The sequence below is a fragment of the Danio rerio genome, chromosome 16 (genome assembly GCF_052040795.2).
Source record: "Danio rerio strain M-AB ecotype USA chromosome 16, GRCz13ab, whole genome shotgun sequence".
Lineage (NCBI taxonomy): Eukaryota > Metazoa > Chordata > Actinopteri > Cypriniformes > Danionidae > Danio > Danio rerio.
Window position 1 is genome coordinate 47,800,179 of NC_141036.1, and position 18,983 is coordinate 47,819,161.

The 18,983-nt window shown below is 36.2% G+C and overlaps 2 protein-coding genes across 7 annotated transcripts in view; both read right to left on the reverse strand.

The window, feature by feature from the left end:
- Positions 1-1,831: 1,831 nt before the first annotated feature.
- zp3d.1 (zona pellucida glycoprotein 3d tandem duplicate 1) lies at positions 1,832-10,477 on the reverse strand. 2 transcript variants are annotated; one of them, NM_199838.1, is given in 9 exon segments: positions 1,832-2,038; positions 2,128-2,779; positions 5,267-5,337; positions 5,426-5,511; positions 6,025-6,136; positions 6,448-6,622; positions 6,721-6,824; positions 7,740-7,852; positions 9,844-10,474. In NM_199838.1, coding segments are annotated over 8 exon segments (1,800 nt in total). In that variant the 5' UTR covers positions 10,381-10,474; the 3' UTR covers positions 1,832-2,038; positions 2,128-2,177.
- A 4,685-nt stretch (positions 10,478-15,162) lies between these two features.
- The window catches only part of dyrk1b (dual-specificity tyrosine-(Y)-phosphorylation regulated kinase 1B), an 80,934-nt gene continuing 77,113 nt past the window's right edge, over positions 15,163-18,983 (reverse strand). For 4 of the 5 annotated variants that reach the window (XM_087285814.1, XM_087285813.1, XM_087285812.1 and 1 more), the window contains exons 10-11: positions 18,740-18,843; positions 15,163-17,619 (exon numbers count right to left, since the gene is read on the reverse strand). In XM_087285814.1, coding sequence (XP_087141940.1) covers positions 16,867-17,619; positions 18,740-18,843 — 857 coding nt within the window. In that variant the 3' untranslated portion in view covers positions 15,163-16,866. 5 annotated transcript variants of the gene reach the window in all.

An 18,983-nucleotide genomic window follows, 5' to 3' on the forward strand; every position in this document is an offset into this window, starting at 1 on the left:
AAGATTCATTTCCGCGAATCGGTTCTTTTGAACAGGTCTCAAAGACCATTTTTGTACGTCCTCGCGTATGAGTCTGACATTAGGTTTTTTTTACCGTGCGTGTTTAACATTTTCTGTGTGTTATAGCTGTTTTAATAGATTTTCAATTTGTCATTTATTATTATTTTGAACAGTTTTGCCTCCCAGCAAGACGGTCGATGGTTTGAGTCCTGGCTGGGTCAGTTGGCGTTTCTGTGTGAAGTTTGCATGTTCTCCCCATGTTAGTGTGGGTTTCCTCCGCGTGCTATACGCTATAGGTCAGTGGGTCCCAACCTTTTTTTTTTTTTTTTACCTGAGACCCCCTTTTCCCCCAGAAAATATTGTAAGGCCCCACTCCACATTTAATGATAACATCACTCATAAGTTTGCAGTGAGTATGTTAAAAAAACGGTTTGTTTCTTACTATATCTAGATATGTTTATGTATAAATAATAGCCTAATGTAAAATATGTAAGCAAAAAAACAGTAGGTCGTTTGTATTGGGTACATCTTGAGGAGTTATCTGCAAAATTTAATTAAAAAATTAATTAAAAAAATTATTTGGACAGTCTCATGCATTCATTAGCAAGAACTTTGGCGCAGATAATGCACTGTGGCTGGGTCAGGGACTCTTTGCTTCAAGAAAATGAAATAAAACCATAATTCAGGTAACTGTCTTGGTGTTTCCAGTATAGCGCTGTGATAAAAAATGTTTGAAGTTTCTTCACCTAGGTCCAGTATGCTTAGGTCATTACTATAAGCTGCTGAAGGTGAATCAGTGAGACTTTGTCTTTTTTTTGTGGAGTACGAATTACAAATTTGTCCATTTTTATTTATTTTTTTCATCTGCCAGGATCAACACAGATGTTAATGCAGGAACATGTCTTCTTGGTGAAATCAGGTTGGCGGTAGGGCAACAAAACATGTTTCACCAATATGTATATATAATTTTCATAAAAGTAATTTAAAACATCAATTTGCCTGCAAATTTTAGGTATATAAAATGACTTTCAAGAGTTCACACTTAGCTGATGATTGATTATAAGCAAGTTTGGCATGCTGTCCTGAAAGAGAGCCCCGAGTTCAAAAGGGTCCTTGAGCCCTGGGCTACCTCCCGTTTGCAGGGCGAGAGGGTAGCTTTGAGCTCAGGTAGATCTCGACAATTCCCCCTTTTTGATCAGAGCTGATTATTAAAATGATTGCTATGAAGAGATAAGCTGCAGGATGGGAGTTTGACTGTAGTGCTAAATTTAGACCAATTCACTTGTAGTGCATGTTTTTGGAATGTGGGAGGAAACCGGAGAACCTGGGGGAAACCCACGCGAGCACGGGAAGAACATGCAAACTTCGCACAGAAACAACAGCCGGCCTGTTAAAGGACTAGAACCGGTGAAATTCTTGCTGTGAGGCAAGAGTTCTAACCACTGGGCCACCATGCCACCCTATGAAGAGAAAGGAGGAGTAGGGTGGAAGAGGGGATTTTTCAAATTAAAGATGACAAGTGAGAAACCCTGGCTCTTTATAGTGGATTAGGGATCGTCTGATTGGTGGATCATACATAGTTAATGCAGAACCAGCTGTGTTCAATCATAATCACGTGATCCTCTCAAAATTAGTTGATAAATAAACTTCACTTAGCGAATGTATGTTGATATACAGTAGACACCAAAAGCAGAATCGCATCTTCAAGAGCAAGAAACCTGCATTTTCTTTTGAAATAGAGTTCAAATATAGCCTGAGATTTACTTACAAAACAAAAATTGCTCATTCAGTGGGAAGCATTAAAGCGGACAAAAGACATATGATCAGGAAAAAAGATTAAATCAGATGTGTTTTAATATTCAAATAAGACTCGATGCAAGTACTGTACATTGAAGAATTCCATATGCATGGGTTACAATGCAGACAAAATGCCTATTATATCACACAGCTCTGTATTCATTTAATCCATAACCACAACACCCACTTTAAGAACGTTGCTGAGATCTTTTGCCACACAGATCCAACTCCATAAATGATCCTAAAATAGAAATAAACAACATATGTAAAAATTATTAAGGATTTCATAAACTGGCAGCTGAAATCATATTAAAATAATACCTTACACACCCTGGAATGATCTCAGATGTCAGTCCTCCATTTTCTACATATTGAGTTTGTTAAGGTCCATCTTTGTTCCACTCCGCTGGTTCTTGTTTGGCATTTAAAAACAGCTCTTCATCCAACACCATTTGTGACTGTACCGTACTTTGTACCTGCAAGTCTTTAAAGTCCATCTCATCTTTGGTAATGTTAACCATTTTATTTATTCCACTTTTGCTGGACATTTTAACATCTTCCAAAAGCTCTCCCATCACACCAGCTCCACTTCTGCTCCTGGGTCTTCCAGCAACTTTCCCAATCTTTAAAACTCTACCCATCTCTTTCCCATCAGACTTCACATGTCCAGAATGAACGGACTCTGTAGCAGTAATTTCCTTACTCCCAACAATTACCTCAACATCCTCATCCAAATGCATCACACTCATCTTCTTGTTTTCCTTTGTTACTTCTGTTTGTTCTTCAATATCACTCACAATCTCCAAAGTGTCACCATCATCATCTTTCTCTTCATCGATTCCTGTAGCGCTCTTGAACTTCTTCTCTGGGTCCCCTTTAATACTGACCCATCCTCCTTTAATGTTTAATAAGTTTTGTTGACTACGGTCCAAAATCCAGGGTTTGCTTGATATCAGAGATTGTGTCATACTGGGAAAATAAGCTGTTGTAGAAGCAAGAGATGTAATGTTTTCAGTTTACACACAGACAGTCGACACAACAAGACTTGTTCCAGTTTACACCTGCTGTTAAAAATCTCTTTTGACCACATTTGACCATTTTTTTTCTAGATTTTATTGAGTTAAATAAAAAAAACGTTGTTTTTTTTATAGCGCTTTTACAATGTAGATTGTGTCAAAGCAGCTTTACATAGAAGATTGTAGTGAATTGAAACAGTGTCAGTGCAGTTGGTGGTCTATTAAGGATTGTGATGAGATTTTTACGTTGTTTTTGTTAAGAAATCTTCAATGATGAAATACATGACTGGAAAATATTTTACTATTTTTTTTACTTAGAAATCAACTTGTAATGAATGTTATTTCTATATACTTCTATTTTAATGAATTCTATGCAGTAAAGGACATGCAAACACTGCTAATTATTTTGCTAATATATAAATGGATGAATAGATTTTTATTCAACTGAATAAAAAAAATAATAAAAATTAAAAAAAAAAAATCACAAAACGTAGAACCATTCAGGAGCTTTTTTTAAATCAATTGTAATAAATGTTATTTTACATTTATTTTAATGAATTGTGCCATAAAGGATATGCAAACGCTGCTATATATTTAGCTATAAACTCTACTGACTGGCTTCTCCACTGTGCAGTTTCACATGAGAATCGAATTCCTTTCCATAAATTAAACTTAAAAAAAAAAAACTGCATGTAATCATGTTATTTTGGGGCTTTAAACTTTCATTCAGCAACAGCTTCTGTTTATGGACAGCATAAATTTGTATCAGTGATGGTGATAATGACGACGACGGCTGTACAGTATGTGTCTCCAGGAGTTCACTGTGTGTGTGTGTGTGTGTGTGTGTGTATGTGTGTGTGTGTGTGTGTGTGTGCGCGCGCACTCTAGGATGTGACTGTGGTCCTTTACCGACTCGATGAGTGCAGAGAAGTGTCAAACAGCTGGGTGTGTAAGGCTTATCTTTGTTGCAAAATGCAGCTATAAGTCCTACACAATGGTAATAGTTTGATTACGGTGTTTACATGTCTGTACTGCACTATAATGCAACTATAATGCACAATAATGCAACTGAAAAAGGAATACTCCACATGTCTTAATTCCATTAGCGTTTAAGTATAGTAATGTCGTTTATATATAGCGACGTTGTTCCCATCACTGGAAATAAATCTGCACAATTTACATAGGACTTTGATTGCTGAAAAGTTATATGGAGAGATGCAGCTTTGGTTTGTGCTTCGAAAGCCTTAAAACAATGAGCGCTGTGGGTAAGAGAACATTGCCTTTTACAGTTATCAACTGATTATTTAAACCAACAATGCAATCTGCTTAAGTCTCCAGAAGTGGTGCAAATTGGACAAGAGATTTCCTCAAAGTATTTCAGACCCAGTTTACACCTGTATTTAAATTTGTTTAAATTAAGATTGGTGTACACCTTAAAAGTCATAGTTTTTCCATAGCAGAAAAAACAAATACTACGGAAATTAATGGCTACTGGTTTCCACCATTATTCAGTATATACCTTCTTGTGTGTCAAGTCAAGTAAATTACATTATTATACTTTTTAAAACTGTCCCTTTAAAGGTCTCGAGAGATGCTTTAAAACATGATTTTTTTTTTAATTCAATGACAATCTCAACGGAAAAAAATGAAGAGAGTGGGATAGAGTAGCTCCTTCCCTGTAAGATAAACAGCCAATAGCATTTTGTTTATATCACAGCTCCGCCAGTGAGAGTGGTTGAGATCAAAAGTGTAGATGTTAATAACTGATAATGGTTGGGTTTAAGGTTGGGGTAGGTGTAGAATTTAAGAACTGATGATGGTTGAGTTTAGGGTTGGGGGAGGTCTAGATCAGGGGTCATCAAACTTGTTCCTGGAGGGCCGGTGTCCTGCAGATTTTAGCTCCAACCCTAATCAAACACACCTGAACAAGCTAATCAAGGCCTACTAGGTATACTTGAAACATCCAGGCAGGTGTGTTGAGGCAAGTTAAAGCTAAACCCTGCAGGGACACCAGCCTTCCAGGACCGGGATTGATGACCCCTGGTCTAGATGATAATAACAGATGATGGTAGTGTTTAGAGTTGATGAAGGTGTAGATGTTAATAACTGTGATGGCTATGTTGATAATAACGGATCTACAGCGCCATCTTGCCAACAACATAGTTTTGTTATGTGGGTCTCCATAACTTCAAGTTACACCTCTAACGTACTACAAGTTACGGCCCTTCATGTTACACCAGTTTTCGCAGTCCGCAGGCCTTACTTAAAGTACTTTCCCATTTAGGTGGAAGTGAATTTGTGTGTTTATATCAGTTTTATATTTTCTTAACGTGTATTTTGTCGTGATTTTGGAGCAAGCTAGCTTATAGATATCCTTAAATTTTGTTTATTTATTTTTTATTTCACGAGACCTTTAATACCAGGTGTAGACTTGACCTCTGATGTCTACTTACAGTCTGCTTTAATGTCACATGTGGAATCACAGCAATCGCAGACAGATGCATCGCTGTAAAGTTCTTCCCACCTGTTAGTACAAGATAATAAAGAGTAAATCAAGTTAGAGTGCATTTACAAAATCTGTTAAATAAAATGTGAGAAATACAAAAATGTACCTCCACTCTGCATTGTTGTAGGTACAGGACTTTGCTGTGGCACTAACTAAATTGTGAACTGATACTCGGCAATGCAGGTAAAAGTGCTGCAAAATTAGGAGAAACCCAGTCAACACTGATACATTCACATGTGTGAATAAAGCCTAATTTTAACACTCACAAGGAGAGTGAATTCAGCACTGAAATGAGTAAAAAAATGCTAAACTTTTTTTAAAAAATTCAATGTCTGCGAATGCAAAATCATCAAATCAATCAAAGACTCTGTAGTAGTTAAATCAATATCTACTCTGATTCATAGCACTGTGATCTTTTTTAAGTGAGCAGCTCATGATCGCAGTGTTTTCCGTATTTTGGTAGCACAATGGTAAATAACTCACACAAATTCTCCATGTACTAGTGGTTCAAGTTTAAGCCTCTTTGAACATGCATTTGAAAATGTACCAAACATCTTTCCAAGCTAGTATCGAATATGGGGTTATAAACAAACATTTGCAGTCAGAATAAGATGTGCAACAATGAATAAACCAAATACCACTCACTAAATAATCAGTTAAAAGTGTGACAAGCTCCAGGTTCCTCATGTAAAATTAACACATTACCGTGTCAGTAACTTGGGGCAGTAAAAACGCATCCACTGAAAATCTTATAATGTGCGATTGTCTATGGTGGAACTGGGAGAGACTGTCTTGTCTTCTGCTGTCCTCCATACACCTGAAAAGCAATTTTTTTTCAATATAAGTGTCAGTCAAAAAATATTATTTTATTTTATTTGTACTGCCACATCAGCACTTAACGATTATATAAAGGCAAGATCAGTACAAATAAAATATCCAATAAGAGATGATAAAACACTTAATTTACATTAAAACATTATACATAATTTCTCAGTTTGATAAATGATAAATAACATTGTTTCAGGAGATCCATTAGTAAAAAGTCCCATCAAAAAGCTCCCAGTATAATAATATTGCCTTCATCATTGCCCATGTCAAATAAAAGTTGTGTGCACCAATCAATCTTACCCATAATTAGAAATAACACTGTGTTGTGGAGTCGACTTTGGGTCTTTGGATGCTGTCGCGTAGCAGGAGTCAACAAAAATCCTTTCATTCTTGGACGTATGCGGAGCACAGACTTCAAAATACATGGGCTCCCCGAGCACAAAACTCCCATTTTCCTCAAGCCTTTCCCAGCGCTCTGGAGTTCAACAAAATTTAATAGACCGGTGGGCACCAATACCACACTGAGAGGTCAAACAAAACAGGAAATTATAGAGAAGGAGAGGAAAAGCTTACCATTACACACAAAAATACTGAACTTTGTCTTGCGTTCAAAAGTCTTGTGAAACACGTGTTCCCTCACCACAGGCAGGAAGCCCATTTTGTAGGAATAATGAAACCTGGAAATGGGAAAACAAATGGATAGTGAGATGCATTTCATTTACAAGACTTGAACTTAGGCCTGTCACAATAATCAATATATTGAATTATTGTGCAATACTTGAAGATACGGCTGCACGATATTGGAAAAATCGGACATTAAGATATTTAGTTTCTCTGCGTTATATACTGCAATATGAATACAATTTCACCAGATGACTTGAATAGCTCTATTTGGAAATAAATCAATAATTTACATCAATTGAAGTGATTTTGAAAGGATGTAAATCATGTATGTAAAACAATAAACAAATTGCAAGCAAATATTATAAAAGAGCAACGAAAAAAGTTAATCTTATTTGCTTTTCTATTGATTCAAACAGTTTTTAGGTACAGAAATTAAATAATGAAATGCAAAATAACTCTGTATAATCTTCATTGTAATAATTCAGTAAAATTATTCTTCAATAAAGTTACAAATGTACTTTTTTTTGTACCCGAATGCTTAAAACTCTCTTGAAATGCCTTTAAAACACACAAAATGATAAAGATTCACTCTGGTATGGTCACACATTGCAATGACTCCACAAATCTCATGTATTCTCAACTGTTGTGCTGTTCAACTAATCCCAACTAAACATTGCATTTCCTGCGATGTGACTATTATAAACACACACATTGTGCTATTGATGCGCTATTGATGCTGAAACTATATATTGTGCAGCCCTACCTGGAGATGAGCTCAATAATTTCTATCTTTAAGGCTATTTGCATTATTAAGCTGTTATATAATCATTATATAATCAGTGGCATAAAATTATCTCAAAATGACAATAATATTGCTTGTCACAACAATTTCTGTGACAATACATCACACAACAAAAATTCCTTATCGTGACAGGCCTACTTGAACTCTTGTCAGATGTATGGTTTACCGATTGTAAAGGCACTGGATGTCCAACGTAAGAGGCACAGCACGGATGACCGTTCCTTGAGGCTCTGGTGTGTAATACACAGTGTTGGAGTACACGATCTGGCCGTTCATCATCTGAGAAGGATCAAACATTGTTATACGGTAGGAAAAAATAAATGAATCAAGACGAATAAGTGCACATTAAGTTAATTTTGGTGGTGTCCAGAAGCTAAACACTTATAGATTTTCTTAATATGGAAATTAATTTTCAGTAACTAATAAACCTTTAAAAACAGAAAGATTGTGAGTGCTGAGGTTATTAATTGTAAATGCTTTTATTTAACCCATTGGTTTACATTTATTTAAATCATGCTAAACTCATGCATAAACACTACATTACCCATGATGTTGTACATAAATTCCCACCAATCAGACTGAACCTGAAAATATAGATTTATACCTCTGCACTCACTCACATGATCAAATTCATCTTACTACGCTCAACATAAATATATACAGTCAATTTCAAAATTATCCATACCCAAAAGTATCCATACACACATTCTGAAGGTGCACGAAGCATAATATAACACGACACAAGTGAAAACAAAGTGTATTTAAGTTGTACTTTTTTAGAGTAATTATCAAATTTTAATTGTACTATACTATATGGATATTAAATGTGTTATTTTGAATGCACTTCAAGCATGTTAATTGTTATTTTATATATACTAAGATTAACTTTAAGCTATTTGAAATATGTTGTAACATACTTAGTTGTGTTAAAATTGACATACTTTAAGTACAATTAAAGTGTACTTTTAAAAGTGTATTTTATTTAAAGTACATTTAAATTTTATATTTGAAATTGAAATACAGTTAAAGTATATTTTTTAACAGTTAAAATATATTTTAAGTTCAGATAAAGTGTATTTTAACCCAGCTGCAGTGCATTTTAAAACCAATTAAAGTATAAGCCCAGTTGAAGTATAGTTGAAATTCAGATAAAGTATTATTTAAGCACAGTTGAAGTGCGTTTGAAAACTAGTTCAAGTATTGTTTAAGCTCAGTGGAAGTATTTTAAGCCCTGTAGAAAAATATTTTAAGCTTCACATTAATGTGTTAATAATATACTTACTATACATTTGCAGAATACTACAAGACCTACTGTATTTCAACAATAGTTATCAAAATCATTTAGTAGAATGTATTTTAACTATATTAAAATATGCTGTAAAAGTTAAAAAATAACATGCATTTACTTTAAACAAACTCAAACTGGCACCAATTCACAATGTTCTTAGACAAAGTACACATGAAAAATACTTTATTAAAGAATAAAATTAGTTTGATTTACTCTTTTAAAATTAGTGTTTGCTGTAAATACATTAAAATGCATGAATAGTATGACTGAGTTCTAGCATATTTTTTTTAAAAAGTGCAATTATGTATATATATATATATATATATATATATATATATATATATATATATATATATATATATATATATATATATATATTTTTTTTTTTTTTTTTTTTTTACCAATTGTACTTTTAGTATGCCTTATAATAAATACATTAAAATGCAAACCAACACATTTAGAATGCACTTTCAGGATGTTATTTGTTGTAATTGTGCTTTAAACATACTATCTACATTTTAGGTACATTGGTAAAATATTTAAGAGCACTTCTTTTTCACCTGGGTAGTGTTTGAACTTAAATAGTTTATAGAGGTAAAGTTGGTTATATATTTGCACATTCGTTTATCCCTTCATTCACAAGTCTCTATATTGTGTACCATGCTGCTTTGAATATTCGATCGGAATTAGCAGAAAAGTATGACTAAATTAACACTATCTAATTGACTGTGAACAATGTTGTACTTTGATAGTCATTGGCTGCTTACATGATTTGCCCTTTTTAGAATTTGCAAAGAATACTTGAATTATGAAACAATGTTATTAAGGAGATTGTCTGAATATCCGAATATAAAACTAACTTTACCTCATTAAATAGTTTGTTGAAATTGGTTTCCTTAATTGGTTTGAGTTACCTTAACTTTTTGCAGCTTTTTTTTTTTACAGTGTCCTTGACTTTATGAGGTTAACGTTCAGTACTTACCATTAACGAGCTATCACAGTCATTGAGGTCATAATGGAAATAAAAGAAGTAGTCGTCGAAACGAGAGACGGGACAGGTTCCCAGTTGAAAGGCAGACGGTGAACTCCTGAATCCGAGCAGACTCTTGTTCAGGCGCACAGAGACTTTCCTGTAGCCGCACCAGACCTCCACTCCCCGGGCGTTGCGCGCGGGAGACACCTGGACGCGCGGAGCGCTCACTGGAGGTGTTAAAATACTTGTCAACAGCCGCGGAAAGTGTCTATTCTCGGACACAGGTCTGAACAGCTCCATGTCAACTAAAGGAACCGGATAATCCTGGAACATTGGGAAAATATGATAGGGGGGCATAATCGGAGGATTCCTTATAAACTCGCTGCCTGCTCCAGTCCACGGCCTGACCGCGCCGAGCAGCTGCTCCGTGGACGCGACATCTCTATATGCTCGGTGACCCCCGGGAGCCTGAGCGTGAGTTTTGGCGAATTGCAGCAGTCCAAGAAAGTACAAACAACAAGAAAAATACAAACTCACGCGCTCCATGATTAATATTAACGCTTAAATGTGACATAAAGGGAGTCAAACGCCGCCGAGAGGAACGCTGAGGCGCGCGACCTGCGGACACCTGTTGATTGATGACGTCACGGCTAATTGCTCGCTCTTTTTTACTCGGGTATGAGCGACAGCTTACAAGGTAAATATTTCATTCATTAACACAAATTTGCGCAATGTATACCAAAATGCAATATCTTTTTATTAGAAATGGAAACTTTGAAGTGAACTTTTGAGGGATTTAATGTTAGATTTCATAAAGGAATTTTTCTCTGGTACAGATCCCCCGCTGTAGTCAATGATTGTACCCTAAGTTATTATTTTTGTTTTTATGTATATAAGTATTATGTAATAATTTTTTCTCCCCCACACCTGTTATATTTTTGCTTTATTATTTCCGGTTGTGTTTTTGCAATTCTTGTAATGTTCCTGAATATAGCATATATCTGAATTTATATTATTACTTTACGTAATGTTTCAAAGCTTATAATAATAATAATAAACTCGGGCATGGGAAATTTTACATTCACAGAGGTTCCTTAAATAAATCCAATCTTTATAGACGTCCTGTGTAAAATAGAACATTTAATTAAATCACTTAGATTAATTGAAAATAAGAAACTTGCTTCTTTCTTGAGCAAATATGAGACCGTCATGCTACTTGAATATTTACCTCTTTTTAATACAATATTTCTTTTAACTTTTACAAAACAATGTATTATTATTTTTATTATTTATGTATTGTATTGTGGTTTTGCTCCTTATCTTGTGTATCTAATGTGGTTATTGTGTAAAATAACTGTTATCTTTTACTGTATTCTATGTTGTATTATACAGTTTCTTGAAGTTAATTTAAAAAAACTCGGGCAAGAGCTTTAATTATTAATTGCAACATTATGAAATGTTTACAATAACAAAACAATTAAAAAAATTGTGAAACTTCATAATGACTTTTTAAAGTGTTATAAAACTTGGCAGCTTTGCCTCTGTAATTCTTTTTAATACTTAGGCTTATTTTATATTTTTTAATTGTCTCTGACTTATGTACTAAATTTTTTTTAATTTTTTTTTTAATGAATTGTTTGAATATGCAGAAAACGAGCAATGAACGTAAATAGGCCTATATTTTCCTCATGTTGCTCAAGAAAAAAAATATATATATACACACACATTTATACACACATATAAATATATATACATACATACATACATTTATATATATATATATATATATATATATATATATATATATATATATATATATATATATATATATATATATATTGTGGTTTATTTATTTCCAAAACTAAAAACTATATAACCTATATATATATATATATATATATATATATATATATATATATATATATATATATATATATATATATATATATATATATATATATTAGTTATAAGTTATAGTTATGAATGGTTTAGATGCAAAAATCTAAGTGCCATCTAAAGTTTTTTTTTCTAAAATTAGCTTTTTTTCTGTATTAAATTCAGTATTTTCACTTTTATTGCAAATGATAGGTTATTTTCATCACTTTTAACATGAAATAACTGAACATAAACATAAGAGGCTGAGAAAAATTTTAAGTTTTTAAAAGATGTCTAAGAGACGTCTACACATAGTCGTTTTAGCCAAAAAGGCCAAATTCGGGCTTTCAATGAAAATCTAATAGACGTCTAAAAATAGGCCAAAACTAGACGTCGGCGTCAAATAGACAGAAATGAATGACTACACATATAAAGTATGTCTAATCTGGGCTATTCTTAGATGTCTATTAGATTTTCACTGACAGTCCAAGCCTTAGCCTTGTTTTAGCCAAGCTGTCTACCTTTAGATGTCTAATAGACGTCTATTAAACACTAAATTGTTTGCTGGGAAAGTAAATGCGAGTGTGTTGCGAGTAAGTTCATGTTCATTACTTTCTGTCAGATAATCTTTGTTGATTACTTGTATGTTACATTTCTGCTGTTTGGTTATAAAAAGGACAAACCTTTTGGTTGATCAGAACCAAATCTTTAAAAAGATTCAATTCAATTGACTCATTAGATTCCCTGGGTCCCAGAAAGTATTCGATGGGTTAACCAGCTAATATTAAGATAGGTTAGAAGAACGTATCCGAAATGTTTTAGATTTTGAAGTTGTTACAAAAACCTCCCTGAAAAGTTAACAAAAAAGTATTTTTACAAATATTTCCATAAAAAAAGCAACCAAATAGCAACATTACCAGAATGTTTTCATTTTCTGGGTTATTTACAACTTGGATGTATAGTTTAACATTTTAAACTGTATTTTAATTGACTTCATTACACATTACTTATGCTGTGAGGCCTGGAATAAAATCATTTACTACAAGAAATATTTTAAAAAAATAGGCACTTGAGGTTAAATTCAAGTACCTCAGTTACACAGCAGTTTTTAAGTAAAACTTCTACTAACTTGAGATATGAATAATATTCATCTAGAAATGGCATCAGTCAGTGTTTTAAGCTTAAGCTAGTCGTTGCAAACTCAATTCCTGAAGGGCCACAGCTCAGCATAGTTTAGCTCCAACTCACACCTGCTTAATAGCACTGGTGAACACCTTGATTAGTTGGATGAGCTGTCTTTGATTAGGGTTGGAGCAAATCAGTGCAAAGCTGCGGCTCTCCAGGAATTAAGTTCGAGACCTAAGGCTTAAGCTATTATGGCTGAATTTATTAACCAAACCGGAAGGAATCTTGATAATTTTTTTCGGTCGAACTCCTGCGATTACAAACAATTATTCCTTCAGATGCTGCTGCACTTCAACAGTTTGCATGAGGGTTTTCAAGATTTAGTGGGAGGTGACAGAGCAACAATCTGTTCAGGATCCTGCTCCTGCAACCCGTCCATTTATATGTATATAGGCAGTTAGATTTGCTTTTAAATAATGACCATCTAGAGCAGGGGTGCTCAATCTTGGTCCTTGGAGGGCCAGGAGCTCTAACTTCCTTTAACACACCTACCTGGATGTTACACCTAGAAAAAGCTCGATTAGCTGGTTCAAGTGTTTAATTAGGGTTGGAACTAAAATATGCCAGACAACGGCCCTCCACGACCGAGTTTAGATGCCCCTGATCTACACCATAAGTCTTAAACTCAACTCCTGGAGGGCCGCAGCTCTGCAGTTTTACTCCACCCTTAATCAAACACAGCTGATCCAACTAATCAAGGTGTTCAAGACTACTAGAGACTATTAAGCAGGTGTGAGTTAGAGGTGGTTGGAGCTAAACTATGCAGAACAGCAGCCCTCCATGAATTGAGTTTGAGACTCTGTCCTGGAGGGCCGGTGTCCTGCACATTTTAGTTTCAACCCCAATTAAACACACCTGAACCAGCTAATCAAGCTCTTTCCAGGTAAATTAGAAACATTCAAGCAGGTGTGTTAAAGGAAGTTGGAGCTAAACTATGCAGAGCTGCGGCCCTCCAGGAATTGAGTTTGAGACCATTGATCTAGACTAGGGGCAGTTCAAACTCGGTCCTGGAGGGCCAGTGTCTTGCATATTTTAGTTCAAACCCCAAATAAACAAACCCGAACCAGCTAATTAAGCTCATCAGGTGTAATAGAAACGTCCAGGCAGGTGTGGTAAAGGAAGTTGGAGCTAAACTCTGCTGGACACTGGCTCTCCAGTACATAGTCTGGGCACCCCTGATCTAGACCAGCGGTACCCAAACTCAGTCCTGGAGGGCAGGTGTTCTGGAAAGTTTAGTTCCAGCTCCAAATAGACAGATCTGGGCTTGATAATCAAGCTCTTACCAAGCTTTCTAGAAACACAAGGCAAGTTGGAGCTAAAATCTGCAAGACACTTAGGGGCTACCCTAATCTAGACACACACACAAAACAAAGATCAGTATTTGTGTTACAAGCAGCTTGGAAACATCTGCATTTCCATTGTTTATCAATGCTCAGACACTTTAGTTGCTGTTGTTGACAGTGCATGGTGCGTGTGACATGTATACCACGGCCTAAACATAACAAGATTAGAGGACCTACAGAGGCAACTCTCTCTTTAATAGAGAAACCAAAAAACTGATGATATCATAATACTTCAGACAGCATGTTCTCATGAAGGATGACGTTGAAAGAAATGACAAAGTAAAGAAGCCAGTGAGGCCAATTACAAGATTGTTGTGTTTAAAACTGGTTATTTAGAACAAAAAGGACAGCAGTCATCATCACTGATCTGAGCAGAGCAAGGTAGTTTGCAGTTTCCTGATGCCTGGAAGGAACCCTTGAAAAATGACATTTCACCCTAACATTGCTTTAACGATGACTGGATGATGCATGGATGCTATGTACACAGATTACAATGGATGAGGATGTCATCAGTTAATTAAATATATATGTATATATATTTATATATGGTATTGGTCAGTCATACTGAATGAGGCTTGCGTCCAATATGAAGTTCTCACATGACGTCTGAATTGTGTTGGGTTTTGTTTGTCTACACAGTTGCATGAGGCTCGAGTTTTAGCTATACATATAATAAACCTTGATCAAACTCCTACAATCCTCTTCTGTTCAATCCCGTCCAGTGGCTGACCAATAAATCGAGGCACTTGTTTAATTAATACCATGTATCCGTTACATAATATAAATGTCAAGCTTTAACCTGTACCAAGAAAGAAAGCGAACAAAAAAACAGCAGAAAACAGATTTTTCTTCTTTTTTCTTTGTTAAATAGTAATAAATACATGAGATGCAGTGGTTTATTTTTCATTTTTCTGAAGCAGGAGGGTTAAAAAGTTCTCATTTTTATTTATTTATTTATTTCATTTATTTATTTATTTATCTGTCTGTTTTCTTTAGCAGCAATCCGAACATGGTTGAGAGTGGAGATAGCAGCCGAGAGAGAAGTAGTTCACTTTTTTTGACTTGATGGCAAACAGCACTCACAGAGTGTTGTGTAGGAGGAAGGGGAGGAGGGGGAGAATAAAGACGGGACAGAAAGCAAAATGAGAGGCGGGGAAATGAAGTCAGAGCGGGAGGGGCTGCAGTCAGGAGGGCGTGACAGTGTCCCTTCGTACTGAAGTATTGCGCCCTCCTGCTAAATCTCGCCCCGGACTCTTCCTTACAACACAAACATGAGATAAGAAAATAAAGTGAGAGAGAGAAAGAGAGAGAGAGAGAGAGCTACAGCAAGATTTGGCTTAGCATATCCAGAGTTAATACAAATGTGTTAACGCTTTCATAGTATTCTGTCCAAAACAAAGAAGAAGGAGAGAAAGAAACCAAAGCATAAGAGAGGGGTGAGAGAGTCTAGTGAGATGGTGAAGAAGAAGGCAGACTATTTTTTTTTCTTAAAACGAACAACAGGGAAGCATTTTGGTTTTCCTTCTGGCAAAATGTTTTGATGTTTTTCAAGACTTTCCTGTATCACTTCCTCCTTTATGTGAAGTCGAGTTACGTTCCCCCTCTCCTCGTGAAAGCGGCTCATGGTTCAGCCTCCTCCTCTAGTTGTTAGTTGGTGTTTCTCGACTAAAAACAGTTTCTGTCATTTGCTTTATTTCATTCGTAAGGATTTGTTTCATAGTTTGAGATATATAAGCCAGTGTGTCAAGCGAGATAAAGACTGGAAACATTAAAAAAAAGTAACAAAAATGTGTGAGTGTATGTCTCGTGGGTGTGCATGTGTTACGCTCGGCTAGAAAAAAAGCGACCAAAACGAAGCCAAGAAAGAAAAGGAAAAACTCAAACCCAGTTTGTTTGTTGTTTTCTATGCATAAGTATCTTTCTGACCAAAAAAGAAGAAGAAAAAAAAACAACAACTGTATAAATAAAACATGAATAAATAAACAAATCCAAAATAATACCCACCTCTCAATTTAGCTCTCTTTCTAAACCCATTTCTCTCTCCTCACGTAGTGATTCTTAATAAATTAAAAATGTACAATTACGGCAAAATCCTCAGGAAAAAAAACAACAAAAACAAACCAAAAATATTTCTTAAAAAAGCATTAGGTACTCTCTCTCTCTCTCCCGCTGCTGTCCTCTCGACAAAAACATTCAATTTTTTTTTCAACCCAAAACTCTCCTCAATCCATAAACAAAACGCCAAATAAAAATCTCTCGCTGCAAACCTGTAATCACATAAAAATCAAACATAAGAATGATTAAAAGAAACATTCTGAAACCTTCCGCCCACACAGCTCCGCCCTTTCCGTCAAAGAAAAACAAACATAACCATAAAAAGAGTCTCAAATCCCTCCCTTGACCTTCTCCCCATGCAAAACCAAAACAACGAACCAAACAAAACAAAACCTGTCTGATATTTCACAAGTTTTTCTCTGTCATGTGTGGCCGCGCGTCTGTGTGTGTCTGTGTGTGTATATATGTACGTGTCATATGTTTACTATGTGTCGTGTGTGTGTGTGGCGCTTTTTGTCACTGTAATGTTGTCGTTAAAATTTTCGTATGGCTTTTGGAATTTGTTCAAGATTTATCAAGAGTTGGCTGCACTCTGACCGCTCCCACTCCCGCTGCCGCACACTGCCATCATGGAGGACTCCTCAGAGTCCGGCCGCCCCCCTGCTCCACCCACTCCTCTGGGCGGAGGCCCCCCGGTGAGCATCGCCCCCACTCCCACGCTTCCCTGCGGCGGGTTGTTATTGTTGTTGCTGCCGGCGTAGCACGGAGGGATGTATCCCAAACCGGAGGCAGCGACCATGCTGTCCTGGGAGGCCGGGGCCTGGGGCAACTGTTGCTGGGAAGCGGAAGGGGGCTGCTGGGGGGCCATGACTGTCCTAGTCCGAAAGGCAGAGAGGCCCAGGTGGAGGTTGGAGGAGCCGTACTGACTGGAGTCCAAGCTCGACGGGGGCGGCTGCATGATGGAAGACTGACCCAGGTGGTGGTGGTGGGTGAGGCTGAGCTCGATGCTGTCCTGCATCTGCGGGGAGGAGACGGGCATCAGCGCCGTGCCCTGCTGGCCCTGCGAGGCCTGGCCCTGCGGCTGGTTCTGCTGCTGCTGCTGCTGTCGTAGCTGTCTGCCGTTGCTGTGGTGGCTGCCGTAGATGGGGTGAGGGTGGTGCGGCTCCATCATGCCCCCGATGTTGCCCAGGAAGTGGCGCGAGTGCTGCGTGGCCGCCGGCTTGTGCAACAGCAGCTGCGGGTAGGAGGAGTCGCTGCCGCTGTTGGACAGCTGACCCATGCTGCTGTCCCCTCCTGGCCAGATGCGCAGCTGCTGCTGAGACGGAGCCTGGAGTGACACAAGACAAGATTTGTGCTGAATAGTTCTGAAAACCGTCATTTAGTTTTGCTAATCGTTATTTTATTTTAGTTCCAGGGTTCCCACACTTTCATGGGAACTTTTTATAACCACCCTTGATTTAAAATCAAGCACCTTTGTAATTCATATCCCAGCATATGTAGCACCATGAAAAGTCCTTACTGTACATAACATTTCACTTAACAGACCCACTAGTTTTTCAAGAGTTTTTTTGCGATAAAAATTATTTTGTAGTGGTAATTCCCGAAAATTTGCGGACAATTTTACGATTATAAAAAAAAAAAAAAAATATATATATATATATATATATATATATATATATATATATATATATATAAATACAACAAACTTTATATATATGGTCTCTTGTCAAGACAAAATCTAAAACAGACCAAAAATGGTAGGGATTAAGCCAAAGCAAGGTTGTATAAATCTTTTCTTTTTATCCACGATATTAGCTTCTCTCAGATTTTTCTCCCCGGAGCATCTGACATCAGGTACTTCACTCAAGACATGCGTTAAGGCTTCCTCTATGTTATACACCTCAAACCAAATTCAAAATACACAAATTTCTGTAAAACTCGTCAATGGCAGGGAATTGTTTTCTATCGTCAACGACAGGTAAAGAATTCAACGAAAACATTTATCGATTTTACGTAGATCATACAGAGCTATACATGTAAAGCACCAATGAATGTCCTTAGAACGTCTATAAGTCATGTAAAACAATTAAATGCAAACTGAAATTAATATAATTTGATTATACGGTTTAAAATTGTATGTGTTTTGAGATTATTTACATAATTTGTGATTATTTTGCGTTTAATTAAGAATTTAATAATAAATAATACGTTTTTGTTGATTTTGCGTTGGATTCAGGGTCTGGGGGACAGACTTAATATATACATTAAAAACTCACTTTAATAAAATTCAATATTCAATACTAATATTGGTAAAATGTGTTAGTCAAGTGTTATTGTAGAAGAAGTCAATTTAAGACTTTTGGATTGAATACAGTTGTTGAAATAAAACCATAAACAAAACAGACTCTAATAAAGGAGCTATGTGTTGCAAGAGAATGATCACTTACTTGTGGGCTCTGCATCTCATAGTCTGTGTGAGTGACTGCGCTGTTGTAGTACCGGTTGCTGTACCGGTAATTTCGGTTGTCATTGGAAGAACCGCTAGATCCACCTGGGTTGGGAGGAAAGACAAAAAAAAAAATGTTTTAGTAGTACAAAGTAACCAGTTTAAATGGTGGTCATGATACACGTTTTGTTTAATTAAGAAATAGCAAAAGCATGCAACTTTCCATTATTTTTAGCATTTACTGT

Coding starts and splice junctions, on each gene's coding strand:
- zp3d.1 (XM_087285250.1), bottom strand. CDS start 10,380: ATGGAGCGCGTGAGTTTGTATTTTTCTTGTTGTTTGTACTTTCTTGGA. Junction 7,853..9,843: donor ACTGTGATAGCTCGTTAATG/GTAAGTACTGAA, acceptor GATCCTTCTCAG/ATGATGAACGGCCAGATCGT. Junction 6,137..6,447: donor AGTGTTATTTCTAATTATGG/GTAAGATTGATT, acceptor ATTGCTTTTCAG/GTGTATGGAGGACAGCAGAA.